Genomic DNA, 27,325 nt, shown 5'->3' with positions numbered 1-27,325 from the left:
CGCTGGGATTACAAGTATGCACCACCATGCCCAGCCCGTATTGCATTTCCATTCACTATTTTTCTGTTTTTTTTTTTTTTAACCAACTTGTGGGTCCATGAAGGTAGGAATTATCAGTTTTTTTCTATTTTCCTTGTACTTTGCACAATACTAGGGAAGACATTTTTGTAAGCAAATTCTTTCTTCAGTGGCTCCCTTTTCTTGTCCCCATGTGGGTCGCCAAAATCATACAGGCCGTCTCCTCTCATTGCGTTCTTGTCCAGTGCATTTTGATGAAGTCCCAAGGACTAATGAAAGCCTAAGGAAAGGTAGAAGATAACAGCAGATCCTCCCACACAGGGTCGCAGGGTCCCTGAAAGAGTAGCCATTGAGGTTCTTAGGCTGTGAGCTTTCTACCTTGTGGAGGCTCTCTGTATGCTCTTTTATGTGATTGGTTAGAATTGAGTCTTGAGGACCCAATGTCTTTGACCAGTTTTAATCCTTAATACGAATTGTGTCTTATGGGCAGGAGGCCTCTAATTTCCTGGTTCACATTGTCTGCTCACATCTCTCCACCCTTGTTCACACAGACTAAAGTTTTGTTTTGATTGCCATAGTCCTTGCATGGCCATTGCTCCCTCGCACTTACTAACTTTTCTTGTTTTTGTTTATAGACATAGCCCCTTTTAACCTTTCCTGTTCCCAAGTCCTCTGCCCTGCCTCATTATTACAGAATAAACAATTTGATTCAACAATCTTGAAGGATGGGAACCTTTTATTTCTCTTTATTTTTTTTTTAAATTCATGAGCCCGGAGCTTTAGAAATAGAAATAAGGGAACAGATGTTAGAAACATTTTAGATAATAACTGATAGTAAAATTCTTGGGGGATCACTCACTTTTTATGAAAAATGTTAATTATTTCACAGTAAAACCATTGGATAAAACATGACCTCATTTCCAATGCTTCTGCTATAGACAAAATGGTTTGCTTTTGGAGTTGAATAATGACTCATGTTGAGTGAGGTTTAGTGACATGTTTGATCTTATGTAGATTTTCAAAATTATCTGAGAACCCAGACTGGCAATAATACCACTGTCAACATCATCATCTCTACTGTAGACTACCTGCTGAGAGTTCAGGTAAGTGGCCTCACCTGTCAGTCACAAATAGGATTGGTCGTGGGTTCTCCTTGCTAGAGAGCAACTGGCTTTATTGGAGAAAAAGGAATTCAGATATTTTTCGGTCCCAAAGTACTGTTCCATAATGTGTCTAACTTTCAAGCTCACATTGTGAACATCTCAGTTTACTCGGTGGGATAAGTATGCACTTGTTTTAGTGAATCCTCACATTAGTGAAGTTTAAGATCATCAGAGAAAGTGATTTTTAAAGATAAGTAAAATTTGTATTTCCTCCCTCTGTGGTTTATATCTAGGGAGGAGGTTTCCATATTCTATGCATAAGGAAATAGTTGGCGAATGGTATTTACTTCACAGATATTCTTGTTTGAGACCATGTATATTGTTTAAAACAGTTTTATGTTAGAGTCCAAGACTGAATGGGTTAGCGATAACTTAAACAGTATGCCTTAATGATATCCTCTCTGTTTTCTAGGAATCAATTAGTGATTTCTATTGGTATTACTCCGGGAAAGACGTCATTGATGAACAAGGACAGAGGAACTTCTCCAAAGCCATTCAAGTAGCAAAACAAGTATTTAACACTCTCACAGAGTATATTCAGGTAAATACTTAAGTGTTGCTGCTATATGAAGAAAAAAGGAAAAAGAACCAACTGGCTAGCACTGAATTCCACAGAAAAATGTAGTATGCCTGATCCTCTTTCTGTATCTTCCCTTCTGTTGCCTCTTCACCAATGACCGTCACTAAAAGAGTAGGTCGCGATGTTTATTCATAACGTAATGAAATTGCTTTCTCATTTGGCAGGGTGTGGTGTCAGCAATTCTTTAGAGATATGAGCCCTTTTCTCTTGTGTCTTCAGAGTGTGGAATATATCCTAATCACTCAATAAGCACTGAGAAAAGGAAAGGAAAAGAGGAGCGAGAGAGGGCAGATCATTACACTGCACTATATACTACTCCAGTAGCAGTAAGAACTTCCAGACTTGCATAGCACCTGGATAGGAAAGACAATGGCATCTAAAAACTTGGTATCTGTGCTTATTATAGATAAAATTCTAAATACCATGGAGAACACACCTCACTATTTTACACTGATTTGTTTCATATTAGGCTAAACTTCTAGTCTTAACCTCAGATTTTTTTGTGTGTGGTACTGGGGATGGACCCAGGGGCATTCTACCTCCAAGATACACTCCCAGCCCTCATTTTTATTCTTTATTTTGAAACAGGGTCTTACTGAGTTGCAGAAGGCCTCTCTAAGTAGCCGAGTATGTCCCTGAACCTCGATCCTCCGGTCTCAGCCTCCCAAGTACTGGGATTACAAGCATGCACCACCAAGCTCAGATGTATATTGATTTTTGGCTCAAATTTTTGGGAACGCCGGGCAACATAAGGGTGAGGGCCCAAAACAGAGCAGTATAGGTAATGGTCTATAAAATTGCAATCCCAGTTTTATAGAAGGGTAAGAAGAAAATGAATCTGTAACAGAACTACCTATTCTATGGTTACCAAATTGAAACTGTGTGTTAATTAAAAAGCAGGCTTTGTCTTTGCCCTAAGTTCCTTTAGAAAGTAAGACCACCTTGCCTTCAGGTACTTAGGAAGGCTTTACAGGCAGATGGTACTGAATACTTCAAAAGGCCGAGAGGAGGCAGATGGCCCCTTCAGATGAGGTAATGGCTCAGACGCAGAGGACCCAAGTTTAAGCAGGTCCTAGAAAGTACTCTCTATGCATTTTGGGTTTACAAAGGTGTCAAAGGACAAAATAAAATAACATCTCAACGGGCTTTATTTTTAGTGTGAAAATCACGGAACACTTCATTCCATGAAACAGAAGAGATGTTATAATGTGTGGGGTCTGAGGTAGCTGGTTTTATAGACAGAGACTGAGGAAGGAAATCAGATTGGCTATTTCAAAGTTACTTTCCATTTTAGGCAGGGCCAGGGAGACAAAAGGAAGGGAAAATGTCTGGTTTGTGTAAGGATTGAAGCGGAGGGGACTTCATTGTTACCTTGCCAATTGAAACCTGTCTGTCTGGGAAACTTGGCTTGGGACAGCACCCTCCTACTATCTCTAAAGGTCAGATAAATAGCTTAGTTTCAGATTGGTGACATGGCACATTAGCCTGAGTGACTCCATTTTTTATTTTTAGCCTGGCGTGTGCAGGAGCTTAGTCTGAGACAATGGCCTCCCCATCATTTTTATTTAACAAAGGAGAGATGGAGGTTTTGGCCTTGGCTTGCAACGGTGCTACCTAAGGCTTGCCAAAACAACTCCTGTTTGTGTACAAGTTGCAGCAGACCTTAACCCTTCACAATGTAATGATAACTTTTGATTAAACCTTCAACCCAAGAAAATTGAAGTCCATTTTCTTCTAAATGGATTCTAGTGTTCATCTGCTGAACCCCTGAGCTTTTCAATCTGATGTCCAAGCAAGACTGCATCCACAGTAGAATCCTAAATTTCCTTTGCTTTGAAGCCAAAGATTTGATAGCCTGAAGGAAGTAAAGTACAACCAGACTTGTGTAAAAAGACTGTATCTGGGACATCAAATTTAATACCCTATAAATTAAGATAACCTGCCCTTTTCTTCTTCCAACAAGGGTCTTCTCTTCCTCCTTCCCCTCTGAGTTACCCTCAGGCCTCCTGATGGCTGGAGGTGTGAGAACAGGGAGGATCTGGGGAGGAAAGGTCTTCATCCCACTGTGTACACAGTCATCAATGGCACCAGCCCCTGGCAGGGTGTATTGTATATTTTCCCTAGCCAAGGAGCTTGGCCCTTTTCCTACTCCAGCACCTGGAAATGACTCTCCTACCCAGCTTGAAGCTATCCTTTGTGAATGCCCTGCGTAGCAGCCATTGGACCCCATCCACCATGGAATCACATTCTTCTTCCAGATGGTCTTGTTGAGTAGGATCCCTGACCATGCAGGGTAGATCCTTCCTGAGTAGTCCATGTCGGGAGCACACCTCTTCATCATTTGCTGTCAATCACACGTTTTCGTTCTGGACCTGTGTCCCCACCCAGCAGACACAAGCCAAGCTTTCCTGTGGTTTTCTAAAGCCTGTGCCCACTCCAGTCACAGCATATGTGAAAGGTGGTGGATATGCTTAGCGCACAGTACACTCTCAAAAGTACTGTGATTTTTCACTTTGACCTCTTGATATTCTTCGGTAGAAAGAAAAGTTGCAATCACCCCTTTGTGGGTGTTGAGATCAGTGCCTTGCTCTTTTGATATGGAGGGACGTGGCACTCCTCATGGTCTCCCTAGCTTGAGGCCTCTAAGGAGGCTGAGCTGGGATGTTCTAGGTCAACATCTCCTCAGTATCTTCTGTGTGGCTGCAGCTCCCCCCTCTTGTTTGTAAAATCTGGTATGTTTTAACACATTTTCCAATTTAAATGCACTATAAGCCATTATCTTGAAGGAATTGACGAGTTCAAGGTTAAAAACTGTATTTTAGGCACTTTTTAAATTTATAGAACAAAATCCCTATTTATTTGCATGGTGGATATGGGTGTGTTCACAACCCCAAGTGATTGTTGAATTTTTCCTTGGGAAGTATGGAAATTATCTCTGTCAAAATGCTTTGTTACAGAAGATAGCTGCACAAGTATAAGCTAAGAGAAGAAAGCTAGGTGCGCTAAAAGGTAAACTGAAGCACATTAAAAATTGAATGAGCTTAGTTGAGCATTCAGCTGCTCCTGAGTCATACGCACTAGCCTGCTAGTGCCTGTGCTCCATCAAGAGGACAGAGACGCTTCTATAAGGTGTCTGGAAATAAGAAAAAAAAGAACTTAGTGGGTTAAAGGGTAAAGTTCCTAGTCAGAGGCTGGCTGGAGTTTGACTGGATAAAGCTTACTTTCACATTGTGTTGACTTTGGGTTAGCTGATGTGGGGACCCAAAGTGCTGGAATCCTTCTAGCCTGATGACCCCTCAAGTGATTATTTGGACAGATTCCAATTGCCTTTAATTCAAGATTTTTGGATTTAGTGGCCAAGTGTTAATCTCATAAAAATCTTACCCGGGCATGGAGGCACACACCTGTAATTCCATTACTAGAGAGGTTGAGATAGGAGGATCACAGGTTGAAAAGACCAGCCTCAGCAACTTAGACCCTGTTGCAAAATAAAAAGTCAAATGGGGTTGGGTGTGTAGCTTAGAGGTAGAATGCCTCTGAATTCAACCTTTCTTACCAAAACAAACCCCAAATCTCAGTGGTTGCATTATTTATAAAATGATTGTACAGTAAAGGAAATGTTGAGATAGACTTTATTTCTCTGTATAAATGTTTAATTCAGGTTACTAATTGGGAGTAAGAATGAGCTACTTTTCATCCTAAGAATTTCTCATATTCTTTTTACACAAAGTGTGAGTACTGATTGATTTAACTGAACAACAAAATCCCCTGCCCCTTGCTTGCCCTTTCCCTCTAAAAAGATGGATGGATGAAGGAAGGAAGGTAAATTATTTGCCATTTTTTTGACTGTCTTCTATTTGTAGAGAGAATATACTTGAGAAACATTTGCGAGGAGTTCATTGAACATTTTGGGCATGCTTATCTCTCGAGGGTGCCATTATGAGGACCATATCTTTTTCATTCAGTGTCTGTATCTCTTCAGATTACACATTGACAATAAGATATGTAAACACTGAGCCCATTGTTGCTTGCTCTGTTACTTGGAATGTTCTGGTAAGTGCATGATCATTTCTGCCCTAGGGTCCATGCACTGGAAACCAGCAGAGCCTGGCCCACAGCAGGCTTTGGGATGCAGTGGTGGGCTTTCTTCATGTGTTTGCCCACATGCAGATGAAACTCTCTCAGGTAAGTTATTGCCTTCTAACTTCACGGACCAACTGGAGACCATGACCATCAGCAAGGTAGCCATGCTTTCTTACGTCTGAATGGTATCGTCTTCACGTTACTTCTGTGTACATATTTTACCCATCAAACAAATCATGGAAGGAGCCAGGAAAGGTAATTCGTGCCTGTTATCCCAGTACTTGGGAGGCTGATATAGGATTGCAGATTAGGATGAAAAGTAGCTCATTCTTATTCCCAATCAGTAACCTGAATTAAACAATTATACAGAGGAATGAAGTCTATCTCAACATTTCCTTTATTGTACAATCATTTTATAAAGAGTGCAACCACTGAGATTTTGGGTTTGTTTGGGTAATGAAAGTTTAAACTCAGCGTGACCCTGTTTCCAAATGATAAAATGGGGTTAGGGTGTAGCCTGGAGGTAGAAGTCTTCCAGATGCCACCCCAAACCCATCAATATATCTTCTATATTTATATATATATATAAATTTTATATAAATATATTCAAATACATTATATATGTAAAATTTTATATAAATATATGTAATATATTTTATAAATATAAAGTATTTACAAATATAAATATATATCTATAAAATATATATTATATAAATAAAATTATATATAAGTACATATATTTAATATCTTTTATACTATAAATTATATATTTTATATATACATTTTAATAAAAACATTCTATGTAGAAAGAGAATAAATGATCCATTACTCAATTTTGAGAATGATGGTAATAGGAATTGTAGGTTATGGAGAGAGGACACAGCGGCGTCCCCAAGCGTCGCGCATCACACCGACCTCTTCCCCATAATACTTCGCTGGGATTTTCCTCCCCTTAGCAGATCATTGAATAAAGATTTGCAGCTCACTCTAAATCTCTTGTGGAAAGAAAACAGTTCCTAGTCACAAATGAGCAAAGAGGATGTTCACCTGTTATCAGGAAATGGCATGTTCTGAAAGTCCAGAGCGTAAGCACTGGAAGGAGAAGCCAGTAAGGAGCAGGTGTGTCACCTTGTTTCTCTGGTCACTCGGGAGCACTTTCACAGAGCAGCAGCTGTTGGCTCCTCATCATGGAGTCTTTTCCATTTGCAACTGAAAGATGCATACAGATGAGTTCTTATTATCCATCCGGGGGGAAATGCATCCCTCTCATATGGTGCATGCCGATGGTATCTCCTGACCTCTGACATCACTGTCAGGTGTGCACATTCGCCAGGTGATCAGGTAGAAAAAAGGTTAGATTTGAAACCAGAGAACTGAGCCCCAAATCCCTGAACTTTTCCTCGCTTGTCTCAGGAGTGAGAGCCAGTCCCCTCATCCCTGAAACCTCTCTCCTCTCTATTGAGGAAACTCTTCCCCCAACCGCTGGATACATGCAGGACATGTATCAGCATCTCTGGGGTCAGAGATCAACACAACTGTCTCCCGAAATGTTCGGGAAAAATATATTCGTCTATTGGTTTTGGCGGTACTGAGAATTGAACCGAGGACCGTTACACCTCTGATCTATGTCCCCAGCCCTACTTTATTTTGGAACAATGTCTTAGTAAGTAGTGAAGCTGGCCTCAAACCCTTGATTTTCTTGTCCGAGCCTCCCAGGCACTGGGCTGATGACAGGTGTGCGCCACGTAATCAGTAATAACTACAGCAGCAGGGAAGAGTCTGGTGTAGACTTGAGCTCATTTTCAACTTGTAAAGAGGAGAGTAAGTGTTTTAAAGGGAGAAAAGGGGCATACAGAGGAGAGCGAGCCAGAGGCTCAGCAGAGTCAGAAAAGTGAAAAATCACCAAGGGTTGGTCAATATAAGTATAGATGCTATGAAGCTATCCACATCTGCCAGCTGGTGGTCATCCAGATTCAGATTCTGTCCATCCTTGGGGACTTGGAGGACAAGGCTCAGCTCTCAAGTGGTGTCTGGAATAACTATTATTTTCTTCTTTCATGGCAGGCTCTCACTGGGCTAGGATTGACCTAGGGCTGCAGCCTTGAGCTGCTGGGAGCCATGTCCATGTCTAGTCAGACCTCTTTGGGCCAGGGCTGAGGCCTAGCTGCCAGGGAGGCCCAGGGAGCCTGCCTAGGGTTGGACCAAGGAGAGAGTAGGAACGTATAGCTAACAGTAACATCAGCGAGATACAGAAATCTCTCCATTCATTCATGAAGTTGTTAATGACATTTTGGTAAGTAAGGGAGAAACAGACATAAAATTTATACATGCACAAGAGGATTTCAATTTGATCCCATCAGTGTAACATCTGGTGTGACCTAGCAGTTGTCTACAGTCTTCATAGACCATTATGATAATAGCTTTTCATAGAAAAAGGCTTATCTTTTCAGCATACAGAAATTTAGCTTCGTATACAACAAAATTCAACAAAATTCAAGTGAATAAAATGATAGCTTATAGAGTTATAAAAAAAAAGAAAAATGAAGCCCGGAATGGTGGTGTACATCCGTAATTCTAGCACTTGGGAGGCTGAGATACGAGATCACAAGTTCAAGGCCAGCTCAGCAACTTAGATCCTCAATAGCTTAGTAAAACCCTATTTCAAAATCAATAAAAAGCATTTGGGCATGTAACTTGGAGGTAGAACAACCATGGGGTCAATTTCCAATACTATATATATGTATATCCATATATGTAATATATGGATATGTATATAGTCTACATAGTGTCTCTATAGTGTGCATGTATATATGTGTATATGTAATTATGTATTTTCCACATATTTATACTTATATATAATACATATTTGAAGAAAGTTGCAGTCAGATTGCTTTATAGATACACATTTCTAGGCTCATATCTAAGCACAGTGATTTTAGATGCAATGCAGGTACGTACAAGAATTTTTTTTTTTCAGGTTAAAAAATCAAACACAAACAAAACCCAGAAAAACTCTTAACTAGAGAAATAGACATCAAATGTCTACACACACAAGAGGATTTCAATTTGATTCCATCCTAGAAAGCTTCCCAGAATTGGTTAATAAAACACACTGTGCAATATTAGCATATGTAACACCTAAGTACACTTTTAGTTATATTTAAAGAGAAGTTCAGCTCATCCATCACTGATATGCCTATGTTTTCAAGTAAATTTTATGTAATATGTAAGAAGTTAAAAGGAAAAATATATTCAAGTGAAAAAAAATCACGCATGTAGACGTGCCTGACTCCTGCCTTGCCTCGGAGCATCCAGTCACCACACGGGTTCCCTCTGTGCTTATTTGACGTGCTCCTGGTCCTTACAAACACTGTACTTTAAGTTGAAAACAACGATAGATGCTCTCTAATTACAAGGCATAGCTATCAGTAGAAGAGCCGAAGACCTCTCTGTGCCCTCTATTTAGTTCTTGTATGCTTTAAAGGATCTACTCTTAGCAAACAGCATCCTTCTCCTGAGAATAAATACCGCACTCCTGCTGCACAGGTTTCTGTGATCTCAAGTGCAATGTGTTACTGTTTCAGGACTCCAGTCAAATCGAGCTCCTGAAGGAGTTAATGGATCTTCAGAAGGACATGGTGGTCATGCTGCTGTCCATGTTGGAAGGTAGCTTTCACTGATACGTTCACACTCCCCTTGTTTTGATGTTAAGGGTCGGTGCGTGCTTGCAGAGTCAGTGTGCAATAAAGAAAAAAATAGCGCTGGGGCATGATGTGTGTAGCTTAACTTTTTTGTTCTTGAGTGACTTTTAAAAGAGGAATCCCGGCCTATGTCATTTTGCCAATCAACAGTCTGAAGACTGGTCCTTCTCATTTTATGGGGATGTCCTGTAGAGCCAGCTCTCTGGACGGTGTAGAAGGAACGTTTCATTTGTCTGTTCTTCTCTAATCAGTGGGTATCCTGGACATTTGAACAAACTCCAGCTGTGTGAATTGTTGCTTTGGGATGACCGCCTCGTCCCTCTCGTGGGCTTCCCAGGTCTTGGTGAGAGAACAGGAATAGGGTGCTGTAGAGAGAGCCGTGGCCCCATCTGGCTCTCCCCAACACCTTCTTGGCCATCATTAGTGCTCTCCTCTCTCCCCAATTTATTTTTCTTTGCTATTGCATTTCTTGTAAACAAGAAGGCAAAGAGCTCAGGCTCCAGACTCTCCACCAGGGTTCAAATCCTTGCTTTCCTCTTTCCTGGCCCTGTGACCCTCCGGCAAGCTATGTCTGTTTTCCAGTGTCTTGCTCTACAAAATAAAGATTATGATAGATAAAAGAATTCTGAGAACTCATGAAAATAAGACTGAAACAACAAATGTTCAGTAGTGTGTTTCCCCTCATTTGTTCTTTTTAAAATCCTTCCTATTGATTCTATCTCTGCTTATCAGCCTGTGTCTGCTATGGGTTGTACAACTCCGTTTTGATTTACTGAGATGTTCTACTTTGTGCTAGGACTATAAAGATGTAGCCCCTCCTTCCTTCCCCTCCCTCCCTCCCTCCCTTCCTTCCTTCCTTCCTTCCTTCCTTCCTTCCTTCCTTCCTTCCTTCCTTCTGTGGTACTGGGGATTGAACTCGGGGACATTGTACATCTGAGCTACACTCCCAGCCCTGTTTTATTTCTTATTTTGAAACAAGGTCTCACTATGTTGCAGAGGACCTTGCTAAGTTGCTGAGATTTGAACCTCTGATCCTCTTGTCTCAGCCTCTCAAGTGCTGGGATTATAGGCGTGTGTCACCATGCTCAGCAAAGATGTAGCCTTTCTTAAAACCTCCTCACTAGCTGCAGCAGTCTCTGCTTTACATTTTCTGGACATAGGCTCTTCTTAGGACCAAAGTCCAAATTTTGGTTTGTTTAATAGCAGCAGTAGCAGCAATAACTTAAAACTCATCTCTGAGCTGGGCGTGGTGGCACATGCATGTAATCCCAGTACTCGGGAAGCTGAGACAGGAAGGTTTCAGTTTTGAGGCTTAGACCTTATTTCAAAATAAAAAAATAAATAAAATTAGGCTGATCGTGTAGCTCAGAGGTAAAATACCCCTGGGCTCAGTTGCCAGCAGCATGTTCACAAACACACCTCTTAGACTGTTGTAGAGGCTGATTTAATACTTACCTTATTCTAACAGCAGGTTTATGGGTTTGAGAGTATCATTATCCCTGTTTTGCAAATGGGATAACAGGTGCAAAGAGGCTCAGAAACCTGCCCAGTTTATTCATCCACCTGAGCTCTTGAGGCCCGGACTCATCCATCGACGTGGCTCCAAATTGCATATTCTTACCCCAGATTGTTCACGGCTACACAGATCCATGGTACTGGCTCAATACCAGGTACCATCTTCTCCTGGTGTATTTGTTACATGAGCCATTCCTGTGTAACGAATAAAAAAGGACTAATTCTATACTTTAGGATAAGTCTAATTTTCTAGAGCTTATTGGTAACTGGCCGGCCCTTTTCTATGAAACAGAGAGAGAAAGAAGATAGTTCCCTTTGTAAACCAGAAAGAGCAGCTAATTTGCCATTAGAGGATCTGGTGTGAAGTTCTGACACTAAACCTTAATAATCATGTCCCACAGGGCCCATTAATTTGGTCTTGCTAAATCTCGATCACTTCATCCGTAAAATCAGAATTATAAGAAGTACCTGCCTTACAGACAGAAGACTATTAAGTCAAAGATTTCCTTTGAGTCCCTAACAGGGCCTGTGCAAATGTTCATTTTTTATTATTAATATGAGACTAGATTTCAGGTTGTCACCATTTGCCTCATTGTCTTTTTCTAAAGTAGGTTTTTTTTTTGTTGTTGTTGTTTTAGTGGTACTGGGGATGGAACCCAGGGGCCTTCTACCTCTGGGCTACACTCCCAGACCTATTATATATTTTATTTGGAAACAGGGTCTCTTAAGCTGAGACTGGATTTGAACCTGTGCGATCCTCCTGTCTCAGCCTCCCAAGTGCGGGGGTTACAAGCGTGCACCACCACACCCGGCTCTAAAACAGGTTTTTAAAATTAATTTGAGGGCAGAAAAGTCAGGTTTGTTCAAATAATTTTTGTGTGCGTGCCACCTCAGTTACTTTGTAAATAAGGTTAGACATGTACTTTGTGTGTATTTATTTAGTACTGGGAATTGAACCAAGAGGCATTCTCAGTCTAAGCTACACCCTCAGTCTTTTTATTATTTTTTTGTTGTCAGAGTCTTGCTAAGTTGCTGAGGCTGGTCTCAAACCTGCAATCCTCCTCTCTCAGCCTCCCATATACTTGGATGATAGGTATGTGCCACCATGCCCAGTTGTAATCATCTTTAAAAATGAGTAGTTTATTAGCCTCGTGTGGTGGCGCATGCTTGTAATTCCCGCACTTGGGAGGTGGAGACAGGAGGATTGCACAGGTTCGAAGCCAGCCTCAGCTACTTAGTGAGGCTCTCAGCAACTTAGTGAGACCCTGTTTACAAATAAAGTATAAAATAGGTCTTGGAGTATAGACCAGAGGTAGAAAAGCCCCCGGGTTCCACCTCCAGTACCACCAAAAAAAAAAAAAAAAAAAAAGAGTAGTTTATTAATAACTTTCCATCTTTTTCTAAAACTTCATACATTTGGGGATAAACCAGGAGATACTCTTGATCTAGATATTTTAAAGATCAATCTGGTCATTTTCTCTACCAACACTGGTTTTTGCTGAGAATGTGCCTTTTGACCGAATGTGATCGCCTCGCCCCCAGGTAATGTTGTGAACGGAACCATTGGCAAGCAGATGGTGGACATGCTGGTGGAATCCTCCAACAACGTGGAGATGATCCTCAAGTTTTTCGACATGTTCTTAAAACTGAAGGATTTGACATCTTCGGACACGTTCAAAGAGTACGATCCCGACGGCAAGGGGGTCATTTCCAAGCGGGACTTCCACAAAGCCATGGAGAGCCATAAACACTACACCCAGTCAGAAACCGAGTTCCTTCTGTCCTGTGCAGAGACAGATGAGAACGAAACACTGGACTACGAAGAGTTTGTCAAGCGTTTCCACGAGCCGGCCAAGGACATCGGCTTCAATGTCGCTGTCCTTCTGACCAACCTTTCTGAGCACATGCCCAACGATTCCCGGCTGCAGACCTTTCTGGAGCTGGCGGAGAGTGTGCTCAATTACTTCCAGCCCTTCCTGGGCCGCATTGAGATCATGGGCAGCGCCAAGCGCATCGAGAGAGTGTACTTTGAGATCAGTGAGTCCAGCCGGACCCAGTGGGAGAAGCCGCAGGTCAAGGAGTCCAAACGCCAGTTCATCTTCGACGTGGTCAACGAGGGAGGGGAGAAGGAGAAGATGGAGCTCTTTGTGAACTTCTGCGAGGACACTATCTTCGAGATGCAACTGGCCGCCCAGATCTCGGAGTCGGATCTGAACGAGAGGTCGGCAAATAAAGAGGAGAGCGAGAAAGAGAGGCCGGAGGAGCAGGGGCCCCGCATGGGCTTTTTCTCCCTCCTGACGGTTCGGTCGGCCCTGCTGGCGCTCAGGTACAACGTGCTGACCCTGATGCGGATGCTTAGTCTAAAGAGCCTGAAGAAGCAGGTGAAAAAGGTAAAGAAGATGACGATGAAGGACGTATTCACGGCCTTCTTTGCATCTTACTGCAGCGTCTTCCTGACGCTCCTGCACTTTGTAGCCAGTGTCTGCAGGGGCTTTTTCCGCATCGTGTGCAGCCTGCTGCTGGGAGGAAGCCTGGTAGAAGGTGCCAAGAAGATCAAAGTGGCAGAGCTCTTGGCCAACATGCCAGACCCCACCCAGGACGAGGTGCGCGGAGACGGAGAGGAGGGAGAGAGGAAGCCGCTGGAGGCCGCCCTGCCCTCTGAGGACCTGACGGACCTCAAGGAGCTCACGGAGGAAAGTGACCTTCTGTCGGACATATTTGGCTTGGATTTGAAAAGAGAAGGCGGGCAGTACAAGCTCATTCCGCACAACCCAAATGCTGGCCTTGGCGACCTGATGAGCAACCCCGTCCCCGTTCCCGAGGCGCAAGAGAAGTTTCAGGTAATTTATCTCTGTCACAGCACCTCTTTCCTGGAGTCGAGGTGGGTACATGATGTGGCCTTTAACCAGGTTTCGGGCTGCTAACAGAGGTATTAAATATATGCCTTGTATTTTCAAAGAGAAATGATGTTTTGGTAGACAGAGGTAGCTCTTTTAAGATTGTTGATAAGTTGTTAACTGTCTTTGACTTTTGAGGAGGAAGTCGAAGTCTGCACCCTTAGGACATTAGTCAGTGAAGCCACGGTTCTGTCTGCCAGTACGTCAAGGGTATTTGTATTTGACATCATAGAAATAATAGGCTTAAAAATCAAGAAGTAGGCATTGCTTTCATGTGGCCTTGGTCTGGTTAATATACTTATTAGCCAGACCTAACACACATGAAGAAATTGGATAACTATTAAGTTAGCCCGCTGTGTTGGCAAATGCCTGCAATCCCAGTACTTGGGAGGCTAAAACAGGTTCAAGACTAGCTTCAGGAACTTAATGAAAACCTCAGTAACCTAGTGAGACTGTATTTCAAAAGGGCTGAGAGTATATTTTGGAGGTTGAATGCCTCTGGTTTCAACCACAAAAAAGTACCTCAACAAAACTATAAAGTGATAAATAGAATGTTCAGTAGACAGTAGCCTATGTTGAAAAAATGAGATACCATTATGGTTCAAAATTGTTAGCTGAGAACTGAGAGGTAGCATTAAATTGGCCTCAAAGGATGAGAAAAACTTAACTAGATAAGGTAAAAGAAAGAAGAAAGGAAGAAAAGATAACCCAGAAAACACATACCTTTTGCAGAAAGAAAGTTAAAAAATTTAGACCAGTAGAACAGAAAGGAGCCTGGCACCTTTATGTCCTGTGTGGTTTGACAGGTGGTCACATAGCCCCCTGGACACATTCAAAGGAGGTCTATAATTCTGCTTTTCTTTTCTCCACCAAATTATTCAAGGAACAGAAGGTGAAAGAAGAAGAAAAAGAAGAGAAAGAAGAAACCAAGTCTGAGCCTGAGAAGGCTGAGTATGTATAGCCTCTGTGTACCTTTGTTTCTTTTTTTTTTCTTTTTTTTTTTTTTTGGTAGTACTGGGGTTCCTGGAAGCCCTTCTACCTCCGGGCTACACTCCCAGACCTATTTTTACATTTTCATTTTTGGAAACAGGGTCTCCTAAGCCAGCGCGCGCGGCTGGCTTCGAACCTGCGCGATCCTCCTGTCTCCGCCTCCCAAGCGCGGGGATTACAAGCGTGCGCCACCACGCCCGGCTGTGTACCTTTGTTTCTGAAAACCTGTGTTGTCCCTCTCTTTGGGAGCTGTAAAGGTGACTCTTGTCCCTGCAAAGGAGCCATATGACACAATCTGCCATCCCGGCCAAGAGGCTGTGATGGCAGGAACCTTGGTCTTTGGCGGGTATGAGCCTCGCCACCCAACGAGGACTGCTATCAAAGTTCCTCCCTCGTCTTTCTTCCACAAAGATTCCTTCATGGAATTCTTGCTCAGCATAAAGATCCCAGTAGGCCATTGGTGCTCTCCAAGAGATGACGATGGATAAACTTCCATCTTTAAGATCAGATGTGTATTTCTGTTCTTTTACGGAGGGAGGAAACAAACCCTCCAAAAGCCGATTCCTGCAACCCTACACAAGACATGCCTGAGGAATTCGTTAAGAACACCTATTTGTGGGTCTAGCCTCCAAGCTTCTATTCCAGCGTATCTAGTTTAGAGCCCAGGAACCTTATTTTCATCAACATGTGCGGTGCTGTGGGTCACAGTTATAAATGTGCAACAGAAAGCAAGGAGTTGGGCCTAAAGCAATTCACATGTACAGTTTCATGCCAGACATGATGGCGCATGCCTACGATCCCAGGACTTAGGCTGAGACAGGAGGATTGCGGGTTCAAGATCATCCTTAGCAATGTAGTGAGACTCTGTTTCAAAATAAAAAGGACTTGGTGTGTAGCGTGAAGATAAAATGCCCCTGGGTTCAATTCCTAGTTAAAAAAAAAAGACCTACAACCTCTTTTTATTTTATTTATTTATTTATTTATTTATTTATTTATTTATTTATTTATTTATTTTGGTGGTACTGGGGGTGGAACCCAGAGGCTTTCTACCTCTGGGCTATACTCCCAGACCTTTTTATATTTTATTTGGAAACAGGGTCTCACTAAGTTGCTGGAAGCCTCACTGAGTAGCTGAGGTTGGCTTAGAACCCGTGCGATCCTCCTGTCTCAGCCTCCCAAGCGCAGGGATTACAAGTGTGCACCACCACGCCCGGCTCAACCTCTTTTTAATACTGGCTTTGTGTTCACAGGTGAGACCTATATTGCCCCCAAGTTTATGTAATGTTTTTATGCATATTTTACAAAATTGGTGGAAGAAATAGTTAAGTGTCTAGAGTGCTACTGCTTTCCCATTAGCATCTTGTTTGTTCTGTTATTTTCTCTGGCTCATTCACACTGTGTGTTCTTTAGTCAGAATTGTTCACTGTCCGTAGATTGTGCATTGTTTGACCATTTAGAACAATGGCTACATAAAAGATACCTCTAAGGGGGTGTCGCAGGCATTTCATTGGCGGCTCTTTACCAAATAAAATAATTAATAGGCCGAATGTGCTGGTGCAAATTTGCAGTCCCAGTACTTGGGAGGATGAGAAAGGAGGATCACAGGTTCAAGGACAACCTCAGCAACTTAGTGAGGTTCTCAGGAACATAGCAAGATCCTGTTTTCAAATAAAAAATAAAATAGGTATAGGATATAGCTCAGGGGTAAAAAAATAATCACCCCTGGATTCAATCTCCAGTACTGAAAAAAAATTAAGTAAAATCTTTGATAAACTAATGTTAGCTATACCTCAATGCATTAAGGTTAGGTATGGCTGTAGATGTAGATGTAGATATATATGTGACTTTTAGGAAGGACTGATATTTTGTACACAGATGTATTTAAGGATAAAATTTTAGTCCTTCTAGTTCTACCATTAGAATTAATCTAATAATTATATCAAGTTAATTTATTTCATTTAATGAAGTTAACTAAACTTACAATATATTAGTACTTTGATGTACTTTATACATGTGAAAAAACTAAGTGCCTGGGCCTATGGGTTTATGGGTTTAAATCTTCAGGTATAAATTATAAAAGTTGATCAGCAAAATAACTCTAAAATTGTTGGAAAGTTACGGTAGAAAAAGTCTTCATTTTTATTTTTCAATGAAATCTTTTATTGCACAATTGGAAGGGAATCTGCTAGCTGTGGATATAAAGAATCTTCGGATGGCGGTTGACAGACAGCCTCAGCTACTTAGTGAGAAACTTAGCAACTCAGTGAGATCCTGTTTCAAAAATGAAAAGACTAAAAAATAGGGCTGGGGGGTGTAGCTCAGAGGTACAATGCCTCTGGGTTCCATCCCCTGTAACACACACACGCACACATACACAATTCTTCCAGCCTAAAAAATGTCCTTTTGATTTGAGCTTCACTAAATTATCCATCTGTGGGAGGGGAGGGGCTCTAATCAGCAGGAAACCCTGCCCTATTTTCTAGAATATTATCACTCATTGGAAGAGAAATACCTTCTCAGCAATGATGCTGTGAATCTCCAGTCTCTATTCACTTGTGAACTTGTGTGCAATGCCTGCCTGTTTAGCTCTTTATTTTCTGAACACCTCATCTTTTCGTGCATTTGATTTTGCAGGGGAGAAGATGGAGAGAAAGAAGAGAAAGCCAAAGAAGAGAAGGGGAAACAAAAGCAGCGGCAGCTTCACACGCACAGATACGGGGAGCCCGAAGTCCCCGAGTCAGCCTTCTGGAAGAAGATCATCGCCTACCAGCAGAAGCTCCTCGTAAGGCCCTTTGCGGGGGATGCTGTTAGCCATTTATCACGAGAACATAATGATTCAGGCTCAGTAACTATTCACTGACCTTCCATTGGGGGTCGACCTGGGAATCATTCAGTGCTACCAGCAGAGTCATCCGCGGTACCTGCAGGGTTGGCGCCAGAAACCCCTCCCCAACACTACACTTTGCAAATTCTCAAGTCCCTTGTATACTAGATGTACTATTGGCACATAACCTATGCATATCTTTCTTTGGAGTGCTTAATACAGTGCAAAAGCTGTGATAAAAGTAGCACAGTTGTGAGGCTGTGTTGTTTAGGGAAGAAGAGAGAAGGGAGTCGTAGAAGGGTAACTTTCCCCAAATATGTTCTATACATCTTTGGTTGAATTCATGGATGCCTTGCCAGCAGATAGGAAGGGCTGACTGTGGGTTTTACCCAACTATTTTAGGGCGTTTAATTTTGACCGTGAGTGTCTTTGGTCTTCTGATCTCTCTTGTCAAATCCATAATCTCTACTTACCTTCAGAGTAGTAGTGTGGTCTTCCTACAAAGACATGAGAGCAAGCCAGTATGTATATTCTAAAATCCCACAATTGCTCAAGACAAAACATGCCATATACAGTGCACATAACTGATAGTATAGTTCCAAAACTGTTTTAATCCATATTTCTGTAACAACCTTTTATTAAAAATTTCTTATGAAAATATTAAATCAATGAGCCAACTTTCCCTTAATGATAATTCAAGGTTATTCCTTGGAAGCAAAAGAATAAAGAGAGTAGAGGTTTTGATGCAGTCTCCTGTGTATCTTGTGTATGTTTTGTATATGTTGTGTATACACATATTGTATATGTTGTGTATATATGTTTTGTGTATCTTGTGTATGTTGTGTATCTTTGTCTATGTTTTTTATTATAAAGTATGTGGAGAAAAATATTTTCTAGATAACGCTGGATAATTAAGTTGGTAGGCTACAGGTTGCCATAGCAACAGGGTTAGCTCTATCATGGATGCTTTCGGGCTTAAATGAGCCCCATGGCACTTTGCAGTATCCCCAGTAGGTTCCTGAACAATTTGTTCAGCGGCAGTTGAATAAACCAAGCAATCCAGGTGTTCCTTCCATCTTTCAATCACGGGGCTCACTTTTCTCCTGTTTCATCTCTTGAATTTTTCTGCTTCTCTTTGCAGTGACTGCTCTTGCCCACTGGTTTTCATGCACAAGTCCCCTGTCTTCCCAGTCTCTGTGGCCATCCTGCTCAGCTAACCAGCATTAGCTACCTCAGCCTCTGTGCCCCAGCTTCACCTACCAAGGAGAGCCAATGTGACTGGCCCAGTGTGGGTGTGGTGGCCAGCCATGGGCCAGGAAGCTGTCACAGTGAGGATGGTGTTCTTTATTGTAAAAATGACCCTAGTGGAAATGGGAGTGTGTACATAGAAGGGAAGAGAGGTGTTAATGCCTCGATGAGGTTTTTATGGCGCTGAATCCCCTGCCGTCAAAGCTGTATACCTTATAGATATTTCTCACTTAGTATTAAATACTTGAATTCCCCATAGATCATTTCCTTAAAGCCACTTCTAGGTTCTGTTGTTTTATTTCAATTTAATAAATTAGAGGACATTGAGCTGCACCCCCAGTCTTGTTTCTTAGTATTCCAAGACAGAGTCTCACTAAGTTTGTGGAGGCTGGCCTTAAACTTTCAGTCTTCTTGCCTTAGCTCTCAGAGTAGCTGGGATTATAGGTATGTGCCACCACACCCAGCCCAGAAGTTATCATTTCAAATATAATCCAGCAATAATTTTCAAGTCTTCTTTCCAAATACATCCAAGGTCCTTCCAGTTCTTAACATCTCCATGGCCACCGCCATGGTTCACTGGTCACAAACTCCCACACTGTGAAGAGAACACGGACTTGTATCAGAAGCCTTTGAAACCCTGACCCCTGCTCGCCTGTCTGATCTCATTCTATCCCTTCTTTCTCCTCCTATTCTTCATGCCATTTCTCAGACTCACCGATGCCACTCTAACTCAGGCCATCCTTGCTGCTCCTGTCTTTAATGTTCTTCCCCAGGTGTTGTCTTGATTATCTTCCCTGCTGTGCTCAGAACTCTGTTCAGGGTCACCTCCTAAAACAAGCCTTTCCTAACCACCTGATTCCCTAACCCTAATCTCTTAACGAGAAACCTTTTCCTTTTTCTCCATATTTGGTACAATAATTTCTCTTATTTGAACAATAGTGACTGTAATATTGACTATAAGAGCACAAGCCAACATGTACTCTTTTCAAGAGAGAACTCCTTACAGTGACTCCATCAATTTGCAATTCTTTTCCCTCTTAGAGTCCAATGAATAGAAACATTGCAAGATTGATTGATCACAGTGCTATCCTATCACAAGAGAGGAATCAATTGAGAAAGGCGATAGCTGTAGTCTCGAATTTTTAATTTATGAAATCGAGTGTGATTACATTGACTATTAATGTAAGAATAAGACCCACCAAACACCTTGCACCAGGATAACGAATCCTTTCCCCTATATTGCCTCAAATTAATTACAACAGGGTTTTCCTAACCTGTAGTTATTTTTGTGTTTTTTAATTTCTGGCATGGCAGACTTCAGTTTTTCCTGCAAAATATTTCTTTTCTAAGAGTTACTTTGGTCATCTGAGGATCTCGTAACATTTGATTTACTTACGCAATTTTTCTTCATGACTCTTTTGAAGCGATTTTGTGTTATTTCTTTATAGCATCTAGCATTCTCTGAAATAATGTTTTTTACACGTTGAATGTTCCTCTTACTAGTTGTCTCTTCTGTGGTAACCAAATCTTGTCCTTTAACATGGCACCAAGAGTTTTATTTGCTATGTAGTAGACTCGTAGTGGTTAGTTTTGGGGTAAAGGGATGAATGCTTTATTGAGATTCCCTGCCAATTTCAAGTCTCTGGACTCAGTGACCTTTTCCTGACTTTTTTTCACCTTCAGAACTATTTTGCTCGCAACTTTTACAACATGAGGATGCTGGCCTTGTTTGTTGCATTTGCGATCAATTTCATCCTACTCTTTTATAAGGTACGTGCATCTCAGTGTGTTAATGACCGGTGTGAGAACAGGCTGGGATGATGGACGGATCTCAGAAACCCACTGGTGACCTCACCCAAAGCCATTCCCATGCACACGACGTACATCCACAAACATCAATCACTAGGACAAACAGGAGGAGGAGGAGGGAGGGGATGGGGGGAATTGGGGAAGGGCTGAATGACGTGTGCATGTGTGCCTCTACCGTCTTGTAGCCCATTAAGCTGTATAACCACAGTGGAGCAATAATTTTTTTGTGTGTGTGGCACTGGGGATGGAACCTAGGGGCATTCTACCTCCGAGCTACACCCCCAGCCATATTTTTTATTCTTTATTTTAAAACAGGGTCTCACTGAGTTGCAAAGGGCCTAAGTAGCTGAGGCTGGCAGTGAACCACGATCTTCCTGTCTCAGCCTCCCAAATGCTGGGATTACAAGCATGCGCCACCACGCCCAGTTTACCAATAAAAATTTTTAAAAATGCATTTTAATAAAAGAAAAGCTGAGGTCCAGGTATAGCACCGATATCCGAGAAAACAGGGTAGATTTGCTCGTGGGAAGTGACAGGCTTCGGCTGAAAACTTTTGATTTAGCAATGGACTTACCTATAGCTTTTCTAGCAGAATTTGACTGCATACCTTACTTACTGCTATATCTGAGTGTGGTGTAACTTGTCACATGAAATTCCCTTGATTATCTTGAGGTAATACATCTAATTTTTTCCTACATTCATTAGAATCTTTATATCTCTTGATTAGATCAGAGTGTACATTGAAGGAATACTTTTAGCTAGGTACAGTGGCACATACCTATAATCCCAACATGTGGAAGGCTGAGACAGGAGGATTACAGGTTCGAGGCCAGCCGCAGCAACTTACTGAGGTCCCTCAGCAATGTAGCAAGGCCTAATTTCAAAAGTAAATAAAATTGGGTTGGGGATGTGGCTTAGATGTAGAATGCATCTGGGTCTAATCTCTAGTACCAAAAATAAAGAGACATATAGCAGATATATTATATATATACATATACATATGAATAATTGTTTCTTGTCTTTGACTTTTGAAAAGCAGCCTTTTCATCCTGTCTTTTCTTTCTTTTAAGTGACAACTTCACCTTCAGTTGACTGCAAAAGCTGTGTTTCCCTTTTGTTTGCAGTGGTGATGATATCTCAGATGCGGCAAACTGACTCTGCTTTATGTGGCTCAAAACAGGTCTCAACTTCTTCTGTGGTCGAGGGGAAGGAGCTGCCCAGTCGGAGCTCCAGCGAAAACGCCAAAGTTACCACCAGCCTGGACAGCGGCTCCCCCCGGATCATCGCTGTCCACTACGTGCTCGAGGAGAGCAGCGGCTACATGGAGCCCACGCTGCGCATCCTGGCCGTTTTGCACACCGTCATCTCTTTCTTCTGCATCATTGGATACTACTGTCTGAAAGTAAGACAGGCACCAAGGCATGTGGGCGTTGGGGATGGGACTTTGCAAGAAGCCGATTCTAAGATGGAAATGCAGAATGTGATGCTAATTGGGGAATATTCCGTGAATCTACATGTGTGGGGCAAGGCAGGAAGCCGAATAAGGCAGAGGGAATATTTGGGCTTCACTGTAGACACAGAGATGAGGCTATGGAACTTTCCTGTAAGCTAAGATGCCCCTTTTGGGTCATCCTGGTCTGGGGCACAGGAGCCTGGCCTTTCTGTTTATACGTGGCCGGCCATTAGTGGCTGCAAGTTGCTCTGGTAAAAGGAAGGACCACTGTGGCTTTCTTTTTACCCATTGATAGTTATTCATATAATACTTTCACCAGCAACCTGAACCCGTAGAACCAAGCGTACCTACCTGCTGTGCCTCCTAGCGATGTCTAGTATGTTAGGACGTAGGCAAACACACCTGAATCATTTTGACTGTTCTGTTACTAGGTAATGATCTTTTTCCATCCTTGGCAGAAATGCTTTACAGTTCGTGACACTGACCCAGAAAATAACGAGGCTCTATACCTCAAGCCCAGCCAAAGGAACAATAAAATTCAACAAATAGAATTCTAGGTAGTATCTGTGTATGCTCAGAGCTGCCCATTACCTCTGCACACTTGTTTATCTTCTCCCAGCAAGACACCTTGTCCCAGGGTGCCTTTATTTTAGTATCTTTGCCTTTGCTTATGAAGCTTCTGAAAGGTTTAAAGAAATCGGGGCCTAGGATAAGACTATAGTATAAGGCTTTCTTTCAGGAAATTCTCCTTTCTTGTGGTATGGAGGTAAATAGTCCTGGATACTTTCAGAATGCCTGCATCCTCCTCCTGTGCTTGTTGAAAGGACTGACTGTTCACATGAAAAGAGAATAAGTCCTGGGGACATCTTGGCAAATTGACAAAGGTTTTCGTTGATCTCGAGATTAAAGTTTGCCTTCAAATAGCCTGTGGACATGCTGAGCGTGGAATTACTGAGATTTCTCAAAACTGCATTTTGTAGTAGCGTGTATTTTAGAATATAAGTAAGATTGCTAATTTTTATGTCCATTCACACTGATATATATATGGCTACTGGAAGCTTCATATACATAGGTATATACCTAGGTATATGTATATGATATGTAAACAGGATATATAAACATAACTATACACCTAAGTACATACATGTATGTATTGAAGACAGTTTTTAGAAGAGTGCCATTAATGCAGTTATCTGTGAACCACTTTATGCTTGAAACACATGCATGTATATTTATAATATTGATTTTGTCTTCAGATTTTCCAGAACTTTCTAGATACTGTTTTCTGCCTAAAAGTAGCTGATTTATGTTCATTTCATCTTTACCTTCCTGGAAGAACATGGATGGAGCATATTTCTTTTCCAGAAGCTGTTTTGTAAAGGCAGTGACCACAGGAGATGCCAGTCCATCTAAACTAATTTTAGTGTGTTTTATTTTTCATCCATAGGTCCCCTTGGTTATTTTCAAGCGAGAAAAGGAGGTGGCACGAAAATTGGAATTCGATGGGCTTTATATTACAGAGCAGCCTTCAGAAGATGATATTAAAGGGCAGTGGGACAGGCTTGTCATCAACACGCAGTGAGTCATATTAGACGGGACGGTTCTGAGTGGGGAGATTGTGAACCCTCTGCTGGAATTCCCTGCAGATCTAGCAAATGCTTAGCGCAAGTGCAGAATAGCTAAGATACTCATCAAAGAAATTCAAGAGTGGGCGCCGTCAGCCTCCTCAGGGATGCCCTCAGTTTTGGCCCTCTCTATTCTGAGTTCCTTAATCAAGAAAGGCTTTAAGGCCATTTCCTCAGCACTGATCGGATTTGGCATCCATGGCTCCATGTTCAGGGAATTACGTAGCGGGGGTACTTAACCTGCCGTGCGGTTTCTCATCCAAAGCCAAGAAGCTGAAATTGTTCATCAAGGCAAGAGTCGTAGCATTAAAGGAAAAAGTATTGAATTCCACACTTTTAATGTATCGAGGTTATAAACTTTCAGACGAAACCATCAGGCAGCCTCAGATGAACCTAGCTAAGTATTATGGTCAATGTAAAATGGAAGACAGAGGCGCAAATACTTTTTCTGTCCAATGATTATTGAGTCTTGTGAGGTCAAGATCTAAATAACGAGAGGAATCAGTTTATCACCACATGTGGTTTTTCTGCCGCAAAATGTGATATACAGTATTTTTGAGTAGAGTGGTATAAATGTGTTTATTGGGATTCATTTTTCTTATTTTTAAAAAGCTTCAGTTTCTAGAAGGTTCTGAGTTCTCCAGTTATAATTTTATTTAGGCTTTCAACATGCTTACTCTAACTCCTAAATGTTTTGTTTAACAATTCAGCTCGTTGATACTAATTCTAGTCAAGTTGGCCCCTTGCAGTAAACTTTAAATAAGGATCGAGATGCCAAAATCATGAGTTAGAATTATGCTTGAAGTTTCATTGAGGGATGATTGGTGAGAATGCCTTTTTTTCTCAGTAGAAAAAACAGTGGCTGATTTCTAAGATACTTTAATTTTTAAAGACAATTGACAAACTAGTTTGCATATTGACATATTTCAAAAAATAATAAATATGTGTTACTTATTAATAAACTCCTTTAAGTAACCAACTCAATCTCCATGTGACTTACATGTATGTATATTTATATATTAATATATTTATTAATATTTAAGCTAATTAATATAAATATATTAATATTTACTATACCAATGATACATAAAAATATGCAATAAGATGGTAACCTGATTTTTTGTACTTTTATATGAATGGCAAGATTTATGTTTTCATATTTAAGTATTTCACTTATTTCAAATAAAATGTTATTTGTCATTTTTAAAATAATGCAAATTAACCCTTCTGCTTTTATATATTTCAGGTCATTTCCCAACAACTACTGGGATAAGTTTGTTAAAAGAAAGGTAATATTTCTTGATGGAAAAAGTTCACTATTTTTTTCTCAAGGTGCAATTCAGATTTGAATTTGACGTGGTTTAGACACAGAGAACGATATTTTATCTGCTTATTATTTTAAAATGGCAATAGAATTAAATCTGAATTTTAAGACCAGCACATAAGACATCCCTGTTCTGCAACTGCTAAATAAATACACATTGTTTCATCCATTAATCCTTAAACTCAGGCCATAAAAGTCATAAGAAGTGGTAAGAATTTTCTTTGAAATTGCCTAAATGACCTACATTGGCCATAGGCCATTTTCTTTTCTTATAACCTCAAAGATCTTTAAGGTTTCATAGCTGGATGAGGTAGCACACTCTTGTAATCGTAGTACTTAAGAGGCTCCGACAAAAGAGTTGGAATTTTGAGGCCAATGTTTTGCAACTTAGACCCTGTTTTAAAATTAAAAAATAGCAACTGGGAGCACAGCTGAGAGATAAAAGTCCCCTGAGTTCAATCCCCAGTACCACAATAAATAAATAAATGAATATATAAATATATAAGAATCTGTGCTTGTGGTTCTGGCCTCAACACAGATGGTGGCAAGGCTATTGGCGTGGGATAGTCGTGATAGTGGTCCTGATGGAGTCTGCTGTTGAGAGCTTCTGACAGGCTATCAGGGACCCTTCCTCTCCTGCCTCCTACATAAGACCTAAACATGGATACCTTATCTTGAACGAAGTAGCACAGGTCACGGTGCATGTGAATCGTGAACTGTTGTTGTGCACCAATAATTCTTGGGTAGCTCCTGACTTCTTTGAGTTGCTGGAATTGCCAAAAGGACTCAGGTCACACGGTCTTTCGTAGGGATGTCTAGCTCTGGGCTTTGCTGTCCAGAGTGAACAGTCAGCTATATCTGCTCAACGAAGTGGCCTTCTGCCTTTTTTCTTCCACCACTTGAGTGGTACTTAAAAGGTGGTTGACAACTAGCATACTGGGCAGAGATATAAGAGCTTATCCTATATTGCATCAGCAAGCAGGGGTATATGTGAGTGTCCAGACTTGTTGAAAAAAGCAGTGTTGTTTTTGATATTTGGGTGCAAGTTTTGTGTTTTATTTTTATTTTTTTGTCTCCTTGTGATGTGGCATTTTAAGTATCATCGAACTCATGCATATGAGCACAGCTAAATTGGGGCAACAGCTTTCAAGGAATAATTCGAAAGTAATTTAAATAGGTAATTTAAGCATTTGATTCTACTAATTGTTTAATGAAATGAAGAAGCGAGAATTTATTTGCAGTGTGAATATAAGCGCGCATGCTCGCGCATGTATTCATTCCTGGGAATTGAACCCAGGAGCATTCTGTCTCCAAGCCCTTCTTACTTTTTTATTTAGAAATAGGATCTCACTAGATTGCCCTGGCTAGCTTCATATCTGTAATCTTCCTGTCTCAGCCTCCCAAGTAATGGGATTACAGGTATGTGCCACTGTGTTTGGCTAGGAAACAATTTTTTTTTTCTGTACTGAACGACTTTTTGTACTAAATTTAAGGGTTTTCTACCTCCGAATTACATCCTCCTCAGACTTTTTTATTTTGATAAAGAGTTTTGATAAGTTGCTGAGAGTTTTGCTAAGTTCCCAAGTCTGGCTTTGAACCTACAATCCTCCTATCTCAGCTTCCCACGTACTAGGATGACAGATGTGCACTTGCAGTTTAAGGAGCTATATTTTAGGGTTCCCAGTTTAGGAAACTATATTAGTCAAAGAAATAGACTATACTGCCTGATAATCTCACTCCTGACATCCCCAAGGCAGGAACTACCTTGCTTTCCAGGGAATGGGAGGAAGAACTCTCACCCAGATCCATAAACCCTCTGTTTAATGTTGAGAATAAGGCAAGACAAATTGTTAACACCATTCCTCATTTATGCAGCCTTTTAATTCCTCTGATTACACATATTCAGCAAGAGCCCCTCTTTATTCTACAAGTCCATTTTTCTTTCCTTGTATATTTTCCTTTTCATCCACACCAATTCTCTCATGCTAACACCCTGCGCCTCCTCTTCTGCTCCTCCCTTTCTTTTTCTCCTCATCCCGGCTTCCCTACTCCTCTCGCCCCCCTTTCTCCCTGTGATGTCTCCACCTGCTTTTCT

At 41.3% G+C, this 27,325-nt stretch overlaps 1 protein-coding gene across 1 annotated transcript in view; it reads left to right on the top strand.

Annotated features, from left to right (window-relative positions):
• The window catches only part of RYR2 (ryanodine receptor 2), a gene marked incomplete at both ends in the record, with an annotated part of 554,680 nt that overhangs the window by 501,997 nt on the left and 25,358 nt on the right, over positions 1-27,325 (top strand). The window contains 11 exons of the mRNA XM_080717126.1: positions 1,033-1,121; positions 1,594-1,722; positions 5,842-5,946; positions 9,429-9,510; positions 12,603-13,900; positions 14,841-14,908; positions 17,582-17,729; positions 20,703-20,789; positions 22,009-22,230; positions 23,729-23,859; positions 25,153-25,195. Coding sequence (XP_080573252.1) covers positions 1,033-1,121; positions 1,594-1,722; positions 5,842-5,946; positions 9,429-9,510; positions 12,603-13,900; positions 14,841-14,908; positions 17,582-17,729; positions 20,703-20,789; positions 22,009-22,230; positions 23,729-23,859; positions 25,153-25,195 — 2,402 coding nt within the window. The remainder of the gene's footprint in view (positions 1-1,032; positions 1,122-1,593; positions 1,723-5,841; positions 5,947-9,428; positions 9,511-12,602; positions 13,901-14,840; positions 14,909-17,581; positions 17,730-20,702; positions 20,790-22,008; positions 22,231-23,728; positions 23,860-25,152; positions 25,196-27,325) is intronic.

This window comes from Muscardinus avellanarius (genome assembly GCF_963383645.1).
Source record: "Muscardinus avellanarius genome assembly, chromosome: 20".
NCBI lineage: Eukaryota > Metazoa > Chordata > Mammalia > Rodentia > Gliridae > Muscardinus > Muscardinus avellanarius.
Note: the sequence above shows the minus strand (reverse complement) of the source record. Positions and strands in the feature narration are given on the sequence as shown.